Below are 17,391 nucleotides of genomic sequence, written 5' to 3' on the forward strand. Positions count from 1 at the left end.
GGAATAGTTTTTATATGCAATTTATTGACTTTTACATATTTCTGTAAGGTTTTTAAAAAAACAAAAAAGGAGGAGGGAATAGGGGAACTTTTTGTATATATATATTTTTAATTGAAAAGCTTATCCGAGTGGTTGTCTGTTCATAAAAACAATCCTGGCACTACTAAAAGCTCACAAAGGTTTTTCAAACTATATTAATCTCATACACTGAGGCCTGAAAACTGTCATTACACTGAATGCACTGGAAACACAAGGAATATTCTTATCACAGGCCTCACCCAACAGTGTATATTCTTTCAGTGTTCCTCTGGATACACAGCAGAAAATGGCAATCAGAAGATACTTTTAACATATTGCTCAATGAATTCCCCGTCTATGGATGTTACAAAGTCTGAACTTCATCAAGAGTTACTTTGCCCCACCCAGCCTCTGGCACACTGACTGCATCAGTCAAAATCCCATGTTCTCCAGTTGTTAAACCAAACAGTAACACTAATCAAACATCCTCAAGTTGTTTCACCCTTTCCTCATAATTACAACATCCAGTGGGCATAACTAATCCATTCATCAACCTTCCAAACTTATTACTCATGTTAGGCAGGATTTAATGCAGCTGTGAGTATACTTCCCACTTAAGTGGATTTAAATCAAATCACAGCTATTTTGGAACCACTTTCTTTTTGTTATGAAATCAAAAGCCATCACTTCCTCTTGAATCACAATTATTCTGCTTCCGCAATTTTTATGAATGTATCTAGAAAGAGGACTCAAACATATTAACCTTGTTTCACCTAAGTAAGTCACACTCCACTGAAATCCACAAGCATAATTGATAATTTTTCCCAAAGAAACGAAGTGGTTTATTAATTTGCAAGTCTACTTCTCTCATCCTAATTTTTCCTTTTTTTTTTTACCTTCTTGTCTTCTGTTTCTAGTTCCAAACCTGCCTTTTGCAGATTGCTCTCAAATTCTTTTCTTCTTTCCTAGAGAGAAACAAACACACTTTAGTAAGTGATGAAGTTAGCAACTAACTGATCCCTTACTGATGACTCACTGAGTTTCAACTTCTCTCAGCTGCCCTGATGACAACCCCTTAATGCTATGTGACCTTCTAAAAACAATCAGACAAAAAAACCAGCTGATGCATACCAGGCCACTTCCGAGTGCAGGCCAGCTTTGTGATGGCAACACATTGGGAATTGCAACGGGAAACCTACTGGGTAGGAAAAGGCATGTTCTGGTTAATCAGAGAAGGAATTGATGTCTTGTGTTCTGAGTACTTCTGACTCTTCAGGAGGCTGGTATGTGGGGTGTGTAACTGTTCAAGTTAAGCTACATTGCTAAGAGAAGGTCAATCAAAACTAGATGGAAGGAAAAATCCTGGAAGCATGTGGAAGACCGATTGTTCTCAGTCCAATCTGTTTACTGTTTTACAATTATGCCTGATAGAGACGTTCAAGTACTGATTACAGACAATTCAAACAGTACTTCACAAACATCACTGTAAAACTAGATAAGACCAACAAATCACCACGTCTGATCTTCCATGTGCTTAGCTTGCATAAAGTCAGTGTGGACTTCAGCAGAGTTAAACAAACCTGCTTGTGGCAGCGAGTGGTGGCTGCGTGACCTCTGTGAGCTTGAGATTCTTCTAGAACTCTTTATTTTGCCAAGTAATTCCTAGGTGGTGCCTTTAGGGAAGAACATTTTCTTCCCCTCCTTCTCTGTGTAATTTTTGCTCCTATTGGGAGATTGCATTCATTTCCTTTCAATTATATAAAATTGGCTGAAGAACTGTCAGAATAACCATAAAGTAAGGCAAATATTGAGACCTAGCCTCTTTAAAATGCACAAGCTAGACCACGAATTTATTTTTGGCTAAAACCTGCAATGCTGCCTGATGTTTTTTCTATTGAAAGGTCTTAAATGACATTTTTCAAACATACTTAAAAATGCAAAACACCACAGTTGTCAGCCAATTTCCTTTCCCTGCATGTCTGTGAGCAGCAGTCTGCCCTTTTTGCATTTCAGTTTGCATAAACTACTCAGACAAATGAATACTGAAAAATAGCTTTCACAGCCCTCAAATGTACCTTAGGATGTATTGATGTGTTTTCTTGTGTTAGCAGCCTTTCATTTTTACTTGTCCCATCTGATTTTGCCAAATATTATTAGATATTAAATTAGACACTTGACTATAGGAGTTGCAAATATGCTAACTCCTCAATTCTAGCACATGCTGGGGACACATGCAATTCCATGCACTATTTTTGAATAATCAATCCCACTAAACCTCCTGCATGCACCTGTATAAACATCAGAGAGCTCTGGTCTGCTGACCTGATAATCAAATAGAGAACAATACAACTAAAAGGTGATTTAGGAGTGCATGTTGAAATGTTATAGAAAATCTGACATCTAAGCTTAGTACCCAAAGCTATGTGCTAGTCTGGATTACATTTTCTCCAAACAAAGCATAGTGGTGTGTGTTCTTTCCCCAGCAAACACTGGAGGAGAGCCAAGTGAGTCAGTTCAGAGGCTCCTCTGCCACCAGACACCAGCCAGCTCCTCTCCAGCTGTGCAGCTCAGGAACAGACAGTGCCACAGGGGCTGGCCCCTTACTTATCTTTCTTATTTTTCCTTACTATACACTTAGTGTGACAAACTACAGTGGTCTAATAGGAATTATGCTCTTTTTAGCACTTTGCTCTCCTCCCATAAGCCCCCTTCTCTGAAATCCACGCAATGTACTGAACTTTCCAGTCACTGGAAACAACCATTTTTAAAAGGAAATCAGTCTGCTGCTATTGCAAAAACAAAAAAACCAAAACCAACGTACCCTTGGACCAGTGCTGGTTGGTTTTAATGTGTACTTGTTAGAATTTTAAGCTTCCTGCCCCAAACCTTAAAAGCTGTACCTGGTGCATATATTTCTGACTCTGCTAGAGATGCCACTGCAGTCACAGAGGGAAGCTCTGTAAGTCATCCCATCAGTGAAGACCAGCCAGAGTAGGCTAATGCCCTTCCTCTCATTTTAAGTATAGTTCTTAAGCCTCTCCCAAGGATCTGTAAAGCACTGAAACCACATTTTCTGAGACCACTGTGGCCTAGGTAGGAGAGAGGCCAGTAGAGCATTGACCTCTCCAAACACTGCTGTAGATATCTCACATGGTGGAGGATAAGCACAGAGTAACTTTATCATCTAACACATGCTGGGCTGTAAGGAACCATCCTGATAAGATTAACAAAGCAAGATCCAAAGTCCAGCAGTACTATTAAAAGCCCAATGCAGATGTAACACCGCATGATCTGTGGAAGAGAGACAACCACTATAAACCTGTTTGTGGTGGTACTGCCTGTCACAACAGTCAAGGAACAGGAGATTAAAGTAATCTTAAGTTTACAACATAATATTCCTTAATCAAACTCCTCTTCCTTGCTTTTCCTCTTCCTTTAGGCAGGGAGCACCAAGTTCACCAGAGCCTTTTATGTATCAGGATTCCTGGGCTTATTCTAACGGCAGTCAGTAGGATATTGGGAAGCAAATATGGCCTCGGGGAACATTTACATGCTACTAGTAAAGTGTACAAGAACCCTGCTCTTAGCTGTATCCTAGAGAACACAGTATGGGATCAGTCTGATCTTGGCTGGGCTGCCCACACAGCTCCCTCAGAAGAAAGTTACAGATGAGATGGAGCCTGTTTAGGAAAGGCCTCTCGTCATCTCATCCACCCACAGCCATGAGAGCAGGAGGCCGACAGCATGGATAACTGGCCCTCCTGCAGCCTGCAGGGACTGCCCACATGGTTGGGAGGGTGCTCTGTGTGCCCTCCAAAGTGAGTCTCTCTGTTGACCAGTGACAGGACTCGAGGGAATGGCATGAAACTGTTTCAGGGGAGGTTTAGTTTGGGTATTAGGAAGTAAAGGTTCAAGCAGCATTTGGACAATGCTCTCAGACACATGGTGGGATTATTGGGCTGTCCTGTGCAGGGCCAGAAGTTGGACTTCGATCCTGATGGGTCCCTTCCAATTCAGCATATTTTATGATTCTGTGGTTCTATGAACTCCTGAACTCCAGTGCCCGATCACCCTCGGGGTGAAAAACCTTTAGTTCCTAATACCCAACCTAAACCTCCCCCTACTTAGCTTCATGCCATTTCCTCAAGCTCTATCACAGGTTACAAGAGTGAAGAGATCAGATCAGTACCTGCCCCTCCTGTTCCCCTCATGAGTAAGTTGTAGACTGCGATGAGGTCTCCCCTCAGTCTCCTCTCCTCCAGGTTGAACAGAACAAGTGCCCTCAGCCGCTCCTCTTACGTCTTCCCCTCCAGACTTTTCATCCTTGTGGTCTCCTTTGGACATTCTCTAATAGCTTCATGTGTTTTTTATATTGTGGTGCACACAATACTCCAGGTGAGGCTGCCCCAGTGCAGAGCAAAGCAGGACAATCCCCTCCCTTGCCCAGCTGGCAACGCTTTGTCTGACAAACCCCAAGACACAGTTGGTCCTCTTGGTTGCCAGGGCACTGCTGACTCATTGGACTTGATGATCCTCAAGATATTCTATGATTCCTTCTGCAAGTACCAGCCAAGCTGCTGTAAAGCAGCAGGGAGAATTGCCCAGCTTGGATGGAGCCCAGCTTTCAGCTGTGCCTGCAGAGCTGCACATGCAGCTTCTCACAGCCGGCAGCCTAACAGGGCTGACAGCACCAGCAACAAGCATCTGATACTTGCTGGCCCTGGCTCCCTAACTCTGGGCTATGTGGTGCCTCCAAGAAAGCAGAAGTTTCTGTTTGAGATGATGAAAACTGGAAAAGGGTTCGATAAAATGTCTTTCTGTATCTCCATGCACCACTGGGGACAGGGGCACTTTGCTTCCAGTCACAACACAGGAGCAAATTAATTTGCACAGAGATCCCTGAGCCCTAATGCTCTGGAGTTCTCCTGAAGAAATATACTTAGGGACAATAAAGATCATGTCCTGGTTATTAATAATTTGTTAGATGTTGTATAAATTCTATTTATATTTTTGATGTTCACATAAATCTCATATGTGAGTAAAATATTTTCACTTGTGTGCTGGAGATTTCAAGGAAAAATATAAAAGTATTGTCTCACAAAATTGTAATCCTAATTTTTGTTTAGAGGAGTTTGTGGTTTGGATTTAGAAGGCAAGTTCAAAACAGCATTGAAGCTGGAATGTGTCTGGGAACATCAAAGAAGTTAATGCAGGAAACTAAGGGAGAAGATGAACAGACCATCTCTTACATCTGTATTAGGGCTATGTTGAAATACACAAAGAAGTTATTCATCCCATTCTTAGAAATGCAGAATAAAGCTGTTTCCTTGAGACAAGGAAACAAAACCCTTTGTCACAACTGTTATTCTCTTTGTATGAACATTCCTATTCTTAGCTGTTCCATTTTGCTGTATCATTGTGCCACAGTAAAAGAAATTCACATTTCTGTGATGACTGTACAATATCAAGCACAGTATATGCCAGATGAATTCCAGAGGCTGCAGTGCACCAATCTTGCTCCCACAGAGACAACAGTAATTGTATGCTAAGAAGCCTGCACCAATTTACAGGCATACTAATTGCATAAAGGTCTATGCTGAACACAAATATAGGGCAAATGCAGATTCCCCAGGAACTGTGTAAAAACACTGATATCTCCATGCCTGTTTGTCCAGTGACTGCAGAGCTAATCTACAGGGCCACTGACCAAACCCCTTCCTCCATGGGGCCACAAACTCTTTTCCAATTAACAGACATACACAAGAATTAAACCTCACAAAACTTAATAGGGATGGTTTGGCCTTTTGCAAGACAGAGATCTTTCTTCCTAGCAAGTGCATTTTTACCTCAGAGAGGAAACACAGCAAAACAAACTCTTGGGCTCCTCTTCACATGGATCCTTCACTCAATAATGACACCCATGTTTGTGGCCTCTGGTCTGGTAAAGATTCCTGCTACCTCCTAATGATCCATAAAGCAATGAGGAGGAAACTGCTGCACACAATATGAACAAGGGACTGACCATCTGGCTTATTTTCCTTCCCACTTGAAACATTACCTAAATAGTCTCAATTTCTTTCCTCATCTTAAATAATTTGAGTATGACTAATGGAAAAGTCTATTTTAAGAGCTGCTTCGACAAATTCTGCATGGATATCTTTTTTCTCTCTATGCTGAGTGATCTACTCTTCCTCCTTTTTTAAATGCATTTTGCTTCATGAGAGAAGAAGGAATGCAGCTAGGATTACAGCCTGACAGAGGGTTTGAGTTTGAAAAAGTTTTTTATGTCTGTATATAATAAACCTATGGTACCATAGCTATAAAATAACTCTGGTCTCCCAAGAAAATCTCTGGAATGTGGCTAGCTGAGCACAGCTGACTGAGGGGTGCTTCACCTGGGAAAAGCAACAAACAGAGACAATGACAGAAATTCCCAGGTTTTTTAAGGTAACGAGTAAGATGAGGGGCTGTGCTCTACACTGGATCATATCTGGATGCAAGTTCAGGCAGCATAAATCCTTAATGAAAAGAGTATTTCCTTCATAAAGGAATGAAAGCAATAGGCCATTTTTTTAACAGCTCAATCTTGCAGTTTTTGTTCAAAGGAAATTAGGATTTTTAATTATGAAAGAAATATGAAAAGATATAGATGATAACTGTCCTTTACTTCACAGACCTTTAGTTTTGATCATGATTTTGTCATAAGCACTGGTATAATTAGTTTTTTTCAGATACCCTTATCTTTCAGAATAATATGATTGCATGAAAATGAAGTTTTTTTGGTGTCTTTCTCTTTTCAATGTTTTTAAATCATGAATAAACTTCAGAGTTATATATTGGAGAGACCAGTTAGTAAATGTGACCTCTCCTGACTCAGAAGGAAGGCAGGAAATACAGAGGAAAAAAAAACCTTAAAATCCCCCTTTTTTTTTTTTTAATATTGTGCTTTATGTGAAGTTTGTTGTTTGTCTTGATTGCATCTCATAGTACTGGATTTTTTTATATAGCTTGAATTTACATGTTTAGCCAAATTAGGCCACAAGTGTCAGTGTGAGATGGAACAAATAGGTGTCATTCAGGCAACTGAATGCTGGGAAGTTCAGGGATAGCCACTGGCATTTTAGAAAAAGCTTGTACTTTGTGCTCTGTTACAGAAGAGGGCTCTCATCAAAGCCACTTTAAATATTCTTCTAGAACAATGAATACACATATGTAGAGAGTAAGTCAAACACAGGGAAAAGCTCAAAGAGGACATGCTGTGTTTGTGCTACTCAGAGTATATATTACAAAAAGAGTCTCAAAGGTACTAAAGGAAAATTGCATTGATTCTTCGATCTAAGAATCTATTTCTGCTCTAACTGCAGTCAACGGATGGAAAAAAATAGTTATTGTTAAATCTTGTTTGAATGATGCTTTGCTTATTTAGAAGAAACCTCCTGCATTTTAAAGTATTTGCAGACAAAATTATTTACAGATATTTCTCCAAAGTCTCAGCTAGACTATCAATGAAGAAGCAAAATAATTTGGATTACTTTGCTCAACTGTATTATATATTGCCCAGCCTAAGCACTGGAGAGTGATCAATTCAATAAACACAGTCCCAAAAATCTAATAAAGTTGGGTCCTGACACACTACAGTAAATTACACAGAAATTTCTGTACATGGAATGGATTTTCACATACCTATAAAATTTTTAGCTAAGTCCTATTCCAGCTGAGTGTAGTGATCTGAAAGAATTAGTAACTGATATTCAGGTTATTGGAGATAAAAATTAAGAGGATTTGAAAAAGACAAACTTACCAACTTTTTTTCCAGTTCCTTACTAAAATCATCCACATAGGAGAGAACAAAATCGATTCTCCTGACACCATCCCTGAAGAAAATAGAATCTTTGCTTTGATGTCTTTTATCAATCTGTAGAAGATAAAGGCATATGAATAAAAAAACAAGTATTGCTCTTTCTCTAAAGTATAACAGAAGACAAAGAAGTTTCCCCACATTGCCACAATTCTTCAGTTTCTTCACAGTTGAAGATATACTTGGGCAAGATTTAACAGGGCTATATCCAGTTAAAGTAATTTCAAAATTAACTGCATATGTCCACAAGCACTACATGTAAATAACTGGTGCAGGAAGAATAAATATATATTAGTCCAGCAATACTTGTGAATACTTGAAGCAGGTGCCAAAATGTAAATTCCATGCATTTTCCTCTACATAACAAGATTCACTAAATCAACCACCACAGAGACATATGTCCCAGCAATGACTGCATATAAAAATGGCACACAAACAACACAGGAGTGACATTTCAAAATTGAGTATTTACTTTCATGGGAAAAAAAAATACATCTAATAAAAAGTATCAATGCAACAGGGTAATTGGTATTCCAGTTGATCTATTAAAGGTCATACTTTAATTTATCAGCAGGTCAGAGTGTCATAGTAACAACATTTACCTTTTTCATCAATTAGGCCACAGTAATTAATGTTAGGCAAATAAAAGACTATAACCCCACTCTCCTAAGGAAGTTAACTCATATTAGGTAATATTATTTGCAATATTAGGTAATATTATTTGTTATCATATCAATATTCAGCTTTACCAAACTGTGTACAAGACATACAGCAAAGTGCTCTCCAGAAGCTAAACGTTGAGGAATTCCAGAGAGGAAATCTGGCCTCTCTGCTGAGGAAGGCTGGTGTTTTTAAACCACACCCATCAACAAAAGTGTATTTTTATGGGGCCAAATTGGGTTTTCATTTTATTAGAGTAGGAACAAAACAGAATAATTCAGAGGGCTATGTCTCTGTCGTCTCCGTCTCACACCATGCAAGGATACATGTGAAAAAGTTCCCTGAGAAAGCACAGGATATTTATTTATAACTGTGAACCTTGCTCCCAGTTAACAAAAGGCATCACACAGTGAAGCATGTTATTACTGCAGCCATCCAAGCCACTTGCAATACCATTCATCACTGGTTTACCCGGAGACGTCGCTTCAGGAACAGATTGTATCTCCTTCCACTCTGCTGGAATAACCAACAAGTAGTTAGCGGGTCCACTGCTTCCCTCCAAGGTCCAAACCACCTGCTTGGAGCACATCCACCCCAACTACAGTGAGCAACAAATCTGTGTCCCTTAAAGCTGGGAAAAGCCTCCAACTATCAGAACAAGCACCCACAAATAATATGACTATCATGTCTTTTCTATTAAAGGCGAAGCTGTGCTGGGATTCATTTTGACAGCAAGTATATGTTTTAAAAGAATGACCCCTACAGTGCTAATTGCCATCATTTGGATACTTAAGCAGATTTAAAAAAGAACATTAAGAAAGCGGGTCTGAGTGTAGTGCAAGGGTAATACAACAGGCACACGTTTCTGTTACACTCGTAACAGGCTGGACCCGCTGGGACACAAAAAGACAAATGGCAACCACGTAATTCCAGAGCTGACAAAATTACAAGCAGTAATATCCACATAGTCCAGGACACATGTTTATCTTCAAGTAGGCTGAAATGAAACACAAATAATTGAAAATTCCTATTGTTCCACGGTGTTGCACAACTTTATGCACCTCCATTAGACACACTGGTAACTGCTGGAACCAGAGAGCAGCCTACTTGAAGCATCCATGCACTACAGAGAATTCCTATGTTCCCTATCCTAGCTTTTGGGGAGCTACAAAACACTGTGTTGCAAAAGGTAAAAGAAATTATTTCCTGAAAATTCTGTCAACCTTTCTTTGCCTTCCCTCTTCAGCAATTTTGTGAGGGTTTCCTGTGGTTTTTCTTCTTGAGAAATATTTGCAGCAGATCAATTAAAGTAGATCACTTTGTATGACTGAAATCAGCTACCTCAGAAAATACTTTTGCTTCCAAATGCAGTACATAATCTTGCATGACTAAGAGGCTCAGAAAAACCATGGAATCCAATAGATGAAAAGAAAAAGCATTTTTCTATTCTGTTTTGAACTTACAGATTTGGGTTTTTCTTTGTAAATATAATTGTGACTACATGCAAACTGCAACAGTTTAGATGTTGATTTAATCAAGTTAACACAGTGCACAGAACCACACTCACATCTGTATAGAATCAACAGTAATGTAATTATTCAGCCTTACAGTAAGTGAACCCCAAAGTGCATTCTAACAACTTACAGTGCTGGGGAATTGCCCTAAAAAAGGCCACCCCAACCACTGGCTTACACTGTGTAAGCCACAGAATCATATACACAAAGAAGAAATAAAGCAATACATAATATTTACTTCAAAAAATGCTCCTGCCAAAGGAGTATCCCAAAGTGTCTGGGTTGCATAGTTATAATTAGATTATTCAATACAATTGAAGTAATACTTTATCTTTAGTGCCATCAACGTTCGCTCATTTTTTAAGATGCATCAGAACCCTCAGTCATTAAAGGCCTGACTATCAATTTAAGAAGATGCAGTAGTCATTGCTGGATCTGCTTTGAGAAGGGGAATACTTATCACTTCCCTCTCCTTCTGTACATAGGATTATTTATCATGGACAGTGGCAGGCCTGCTTATTAAACACATAAATTATTCCTTTCCATTTTGCTGCATTTGGATTTCACAAGGAGAACAAGATCAGTCTTGCATACTTATGCAGGTTTGTGCACACATGTGCACCTACAGGTTTAAAATACATAAAAAGTTTGTAATTTGCATTGGTGTTATCAGTGAATCATTAAACATTACGGATTAGTAGCAGCTCTTTCCAGAACTGCATTCAAATTAATTATCCTGGACAACCTGCAGTTATTAAATGAAGCTACACCTCATCACAGTCTGTAATGTGTTCCTTCTGCAATACAAGTATCAAATTAAAACTTCCCAACACAGTACAGAAAGTGAGCTGAAGCTTTTGAATAATTAAATTATACCCAATGAGGAATTACAGAAGAGATGGAGCCCCAAGCCATAAGGTGAAAACTCCAGAAGTAACAGCCACAAGTTGCAACAAGGGAAATTTCTACTGAATGTAAGGGTGTGGTTGAGTGGGAATGGGTACAAAAGGTTACCCAGAGAGACTGCATAATCTCCATCCCCAAAGACCACACAGCCTGATCAAGCTAGGCCAGGACTGCACAACCTGACCTAAGTCTGAAGCCAGCCTTGCCTTGGGTAGGAGGTTGGCCAAGGAGACCCCCAGAGTTCACTTCCAACCCAAGTTCATTGCAGGAGTCTATGAAACAGTGTTACTGCAAACACCCAGCATTTACCAACACTTTCAGAAAGTTGAATAAATCCATCAGCTGCAAAGCAAGTTCACAAAAACCACCTGTTCAAATACTGCCCTCCTGTCATAACTTTCCAGTCTCAATAGCCTAATTATCTCTCTAAGAACTAAGTGACCTCACAACTTGCAGACAGTGCTAATTGAATGCTGTAATGGTGTGTCGTGAGGAGAGAAATTTTCTTTTCACATGGCTACAGAAGTGCAAACTTAGAGGATTCATACAGAATTATATTAATATTTCTAATTACTCCATATTTGATAACTTCTGTCTAGACACCCAAGAGAGGTTGGAGTATTGGAACATGTCCAACCAACCAACCTTCCAAGTACCTACACTTGCAATGCTCACCTCGGACATGATCTAAAGCCCTGCAGCAGGAAATCCTGACTCAAACAGGACAGGTGACAGGAGAGACCAAGACGTCAGCATGGAAACAAGCACAGCTCAAGATGAAGTAAGGCTATAAGAGTCCATGGCCCTCTCTCCCCAGGCTGGTTTGGGTACAGCGTGTAAATGCTGGCTGGTGGCCCCACACTCCATCCAGAACCACCAGGACTCTCCAGCCCTGCTGAACGCTCGCCGAGGAGCCTTTGGCTGCCTCGCTCCACAGGGGCCTCAGAGACACTTCTGGAGGGCCAAGGCAAACAGTCAGGCACGGTGAGCTGGAGAGGGGAAACCCAGCTGCTGGAAGTGGCACCAACCACTAACACTGGCACAGAAAGTGCTTCAGAGAAATGACTTTGGTTTGAAGCTGAGGGACGGGGACTGCGGTAAATGTCTCCGTGGCACCGACAGCCTCGGGCAGTGTGGGCAGCTCCCCCTCAGGGAATCACAGTACCCAAAAAGCAAATATGTTTTGCAGGTTATACCTGAATGATTTAATCCCATATGTTTTTACAGGACTCTGAGGGATTTCTGTTTCTGGTCATCCACCTAACAGGAATTTTATGTCCTTACAGGTCACTTAGCACAGCTCACTCCTTATAGGCACGGAGCTTCCTCCAAACACACCCTGCTGCTAAATATCCCAGCCCTCTCCATGCCCATGCTTCAAAGACAGGGGAACTTCTCCTAAAGCAATACTTTTCAGATTATTATTCAGTCAGAAGATTGCAAGTTCCTTAGGGGTCTACATTCAGAAACACCCATCCCAAATCCAATGCCCTGGACTTCAAGGGGCAAGAGTCCAACCCCACGGACATGGGACTGCAAGTTCAGACCTCAGCACTGTTCCCCTTCTGCTTTTTGCATCTTGCACCTTTTTTGTGGGGAGGTGGTTTAGAGCAGCACTTTCATTAACAAAGCAGTAACCAACACTAATCTGGGGTGGAGGAACCCATTAGCTTCACTGGAGTTACAGCACAGGGAAGCACCTCTGGCTATGAGGTTACATTAATAACATGGAATGGTTGTTCGTATGATCCCCATCAGCACATCAAAGAGTTATACTGTCATAGTCCTACATTTCCAGGCAAAGAACCTGCCTGAAATTAGAAAATGAAATTGGTTTGTAACATTTGCTTGCTTACAAGATAGTCTACAAACCAAATATTTATTTTATTGACTGCATACCTTTGATAATCACACGGGTATGTTACATTTAAAATGGACAGGGTAAAAAACCAAAAGAACTGCATTAAAAAGTGATCAGGTAATTTATAAATTTCCACTGCAGAAAAATTTTCAGAATACAGAAATGGACAAAAACATAAGTGTTTAAAAGCTGAACCAAAATACAAGAGAAGCTTCCATAACTGAAGGGGTAGGAAACATTCAATGGCTTAAAAACAAAGTTGACACCTTCACTTAGATCCGCAGTTTGCATGGAATATTTATATACTCCTCCTGTTCACTGAATTAAACACACAGCTACAGGAAAAACATGCAGATCTAAGTGCTGCTATGCTAAATACAACTTTATAAATATAAATATATATATTTATATATATTTATATATACTTATAAGTTTAAACATAATTTGATAAACACATATATATAAATAATATAAATGTATTTCCAAAAGCAAAAAGTTCCTGTGAATGCATTTCCAGAACATATGCAAATATACAGGCACTCTCATGAAAACCAAAAAGGCAAATTTCTGGTTTATGCACCATAAACTCAGTTCCCATTTTACCAGAGAGCCCCTTTCCATGAAGTTCTCTTCATTTTTCTTCCTTGGAGGAATCCGTGCAACTGGAGAGTTACTCATTTTAAAGATGTGTATTAACAACACTCTTAACACCACACATCCCAGTTTCCAGTTAGACTTCATGCAGGTTACAAGGTTGCATAAAAAACCATAATCTTTCCCATCCAAAGAAACACAAAATCCCACGTATTTCTTGCAAGCTGCTTTTTTCACCCTCACTTGTGTTTCATTTCTGAACCACATTAAAATCTGAAAGCTTGAAAACATGCACTTCAAAGCCATTTAAGACATCAAGATATTTGCACTGAAATTTAAACGCACATAAAAAGCCTCTCTGGATAAACAAGAACAGAACAAAGAAAAATAAAAAGTATGCTAAGAGAGCATAGGTGTTAATGGAAGACACCAGAGCCCAATGTAAGCAAGCAGACAGTTTTAATACACCTCAGCATGTACTTCTTCAGTTATCTTAAGTACTTTTTTTTTGTACTTTTTCTCCATAAAACAATAATTATTATTTTAAGTTTTCTGATATATTTGAGAATTTTTACAGTTATCTTTTCCGTGAATTTCAGTAAGTGGCTACTTTGAGCCTTTCCTTATTATTTGCTACAATGAAAAAAAAAGAGGCAACGCGTTTCAAATGACATCAGTGTTTGCTTCTTGCTCTTTAAAACTTTTTAAAGTATCATGCTGACTCACAGAGCCCTCAGGCTACCACGGTAACAAGGAATCCCACATTTGTTAATGACACCAGAGTCAGAATATACCCTATAGCCCATCAAACCAAAACAATGATAAAAAAAAGCAAACTTTCCAGTTTTCTCCACCAATCTTAACTTTTCAATTTTGTCTATTATCCTGTTGATTTGCTTGAATTTTTTTTAAATCATCACTAGGAATAAATGCAAACACCACATTCATAATTTATGAGCTAGAAAAGATTCTTTTTTGGAAGGATGGCATCCTTGAAACTGGAAAATTTTCTGGTGAGGGATGTTTTGGCATACTGGAATAGAAGACGCCACACAAATTCATGCAAGGAAGCATGAATATTGCTTACTGCTTACCACTTGATGTTCAGGGATGAGTAAAGTAGTCTCAGTGCTGCTTAGGCCCTGCCAGTGGCATCACGGGAAAAACATAATGTTGTTAGCGATGATGCAAAGGATGCTTTAAAAATAAAAGGCTAATTCAGAAGAAACAGCGAAGTTTCTGGCATAAGTTGATAAAAGCTCTTCTGAGCAGTAGATGGATTTTCAGTCTATACAGTCAAAGTTTAAAGCAATCTCCACTTCCTCAGGCGAGCTTGGTCTCCAGCCTACGCCACCAACTTTTACATGGCCCCTATTAATTTTAAGTATTAATAATTACCATTTTTGGTAAGAGCTACACGGTATTCCTCAGCATTTCCCTTAGAAAAAAATAAACAAGTTGGCACAGATTACCGTTTACAAGCTGATGAAGGACAACTTTTAACAGTATTCTTATTTATTTTGATAAGAGAGAAAGTGTACATAGCATAGATGGTTGTGCTTGCATTCGGAACAACGTGATTCCCCTTAAATGGCTATTTCTTGAAATACAAACCAAAATTATACAATGCGCACTGAACAAAAACAAATGCAAGGAAACAAATCCTCAATCTCCCAGTATAGACAAGGTAAATTGGTACCAGTAATTGCAGTTGTTATTCTTAATGAGACTAGTGAGGGCAGACCAGCTTCCAGTTCTGATCCACAGCCAGTGAGGCCCTTCCCTGATTTTAACTGTACAAGACCTGGTGCTATTTTCCTGTACATGGGTCTGGGGGCTGCTGCAACATCCTCGGGCCAGACTCCACAGAGGTGTGACAGGAACACCAAGAACAGAGGGCTCTGCAGAGCACAGCCATCCTACAAACATGGCCATCAGCCATCCGGGGTCCTGGCCCCACCGTGGGATTGCAGCAGCGATGGATTTTGAGATCAGACTTTGCCATTGGAAAGAATAACGGTTTGCAATACCTCAGCTGTTCTGCAATACCTAATTCTGATAGTCAATAACATCACACTTTTCTTTTGTTTTGCTTCTGTACACAAACCACAGACAGTTTTAAACAGTGCAACCAAACAGTGCGAGGGCATTACGAAAACATAACAGTTCTCTATGGAATTCAATTAACTTTCAATAGAAGCAGAATACTAACAGCATTTCACTATTGGACCATCATTTATTGCTTTAGAATTGTAATATTTCAAAAGGTTTATTGCCCTAAAACCAATTTTCATAAAGTACTGTGTATTATTTTTTGAATTAGAAAACAATATTTTTCACTTTTATTACCATTTTTCTTGAGAGAAACCACTGAATTTCATTCCTGTAATTTTGTGAAACAAATGTGCTGGTTTTGTCCTATTGACACGTCAAGTAATACATAAACACATCTTTACATTCTTTTTATGATGCTATCTCTGGGTATTTGCTTATCTAAGTAAGACAAAAATGTCCTTTTCAGAACGAGGTCAAATAAACACAGAAAGATCGATCTGGTTTTTGGCAAGGAATCCACATGAGAACCAGTGCAAATATAAATAGCTGCACTATGCTCTTCCTGTGAGATAGTCTGACCTGGGTTTAGAAGTCTAATCCTCATGTCACTGATGCTACAGGAAAAACCTGCTCTATTAGTAGAGGACGAAGGGCTGAGACAATTAAGCAGAGAGTTTTTCTCCAGTTATACACTGCAAGTACCTGCCATGTAAAGTACTGTACAAACTGAACCTCCACGAAAGCACAGCCTTGCTTTCAATGCTGCCCCACAGCTCCTGACCTCTGCACTGCACACAGCCCCCCTCATCCATGCTAGGACTCTTCCATCTGCTTTCATCCAGCCTCTCCATCCCACACTTCTCCCATCCACTGCTTCCCCCCTCCTCCACGGCTGGATGTAAATACAGGTTTTAATACATTTAGTGAAACACTCAGCTGTGAGGTGAAGATGCACAGCTGGCAGAGGCCTTTGTACATTCCTCTGCATTCTGTGAAATGCTTTTCTGTTAATCTAGGGAACCTACCCTGCTCTCAGGACAACTGTCTGCAATTAATTAGCAATTATTTAGCTCGGGTCATTGGGGTTAACTGTTGTAAAACTGGTGCTCCAACCCTCTCCTGCACATTTTAAATGCTCTTGTAGAAACGCACCACTTTTCCATTAGAGGCCAAAATCTATGTACAGCACAAAGGGTTACAATCTTGGTAACACATGACCCAACTCAAACTGTCCAACTCTGTTGAGAGGAAAACCAAGAAGGTTGGCAGCGGTGCCAGCAGTGGTGGGTTGGTCCTTCTTACTCTGGAATCCATTCTCATAAGTCTTTAATGCACTCTGGCTCTCCCCAAAATAGCCCTCAGATTGTGTTTTTGTTAGACTTGGAAGAAGTATTTTTGTGCTTCCATCTAGATTTTGAATCCAATTTGGTCTGCCTTCACAATATTGATAATGGTATTATATGTTTCTCTCTACTTGAAAATCCGCCTGCCTGAACTGAAAAATTAACAAGCATGAAAAGTAATGTACATTATGATGGTGTTTCTTCAGGAAAAAAAACCCCAAACAATTAATTTGGAACACTTGCAGCACCTGCTGCCCTGTAAAAAATAATAATCTATGTGTCATACCCCTAACTTTGGTAAAATGCATTGCTTTAATAAATTTGATGGAGTTCTGTCAATTTACTCCTGCTTACCTGGTTTAAATAAAAAGACAGCTTGTTCTCAGATTTTCTCATGATCAAGTTACATTATGGAAAATTCCGATTAACAATGAGTTAGTGAGTATTTCACTGGTGTGAAATTAACAGAAAAGTGAAAATTTCATGTATAACCATGCAAAAGTAATTTTTAACTCCTCGGAGCTAGATTAGGGCACAATCCTGCAGCCTTACTCAGAGTAGTGCAGTCACCTGCATACCAAG

At 39.7% G+C, this 17,391-nt stretch overlaps 1 protein-coding gene across 2 annotated transcripts in view; it reads right to left on the reverse strand.

Moving 5' to 3' along the window:
- Positions 1-17,391, reverse strand: part of ANO5 (anoctamin 5) — a 54,710-nt gene that overhangs the window by 21,308 nt on the left and 16,011 nt on the right. Inside the window, exons 3-5 of one of the 2 annotated variants that reach the window (XM_027696320.1) lie at positions 14,506-14,553; positions 7,820-7,933; positions 915-983 (exon numbers count right to left, since the gene is read on the reverse strand). In XM_027696320.1, coding sequence (XP_027552121.1) covers positions 915-983; positions 7,820-7,933; positions 14,506-14,553 — 231 coding nt within the window. The remainder of the gene's footprint in view (positions 1-914; positions 984-7,819; positions 7,934-14,505; positions 14,554-17,391) is intronic. The other variant, XM_027696321.1, reaches the window with a different exon arrangement.

This window comes from Neopelma chrysocephalum, unplaced genomic scaffold (assembly GCF_003984885.1).
Source record: "Neopelma chrysocephalum unplaced genomic scaffold, ASM398488v2 Primary Assembly neopelma1_106b, whole genome shotgun sequence".
NCBI lineage: Eukaryota > Metazoa > Chordata > Aves > Passeriformes > Pipridae > Neopelma > Neopelma chrysocephalum.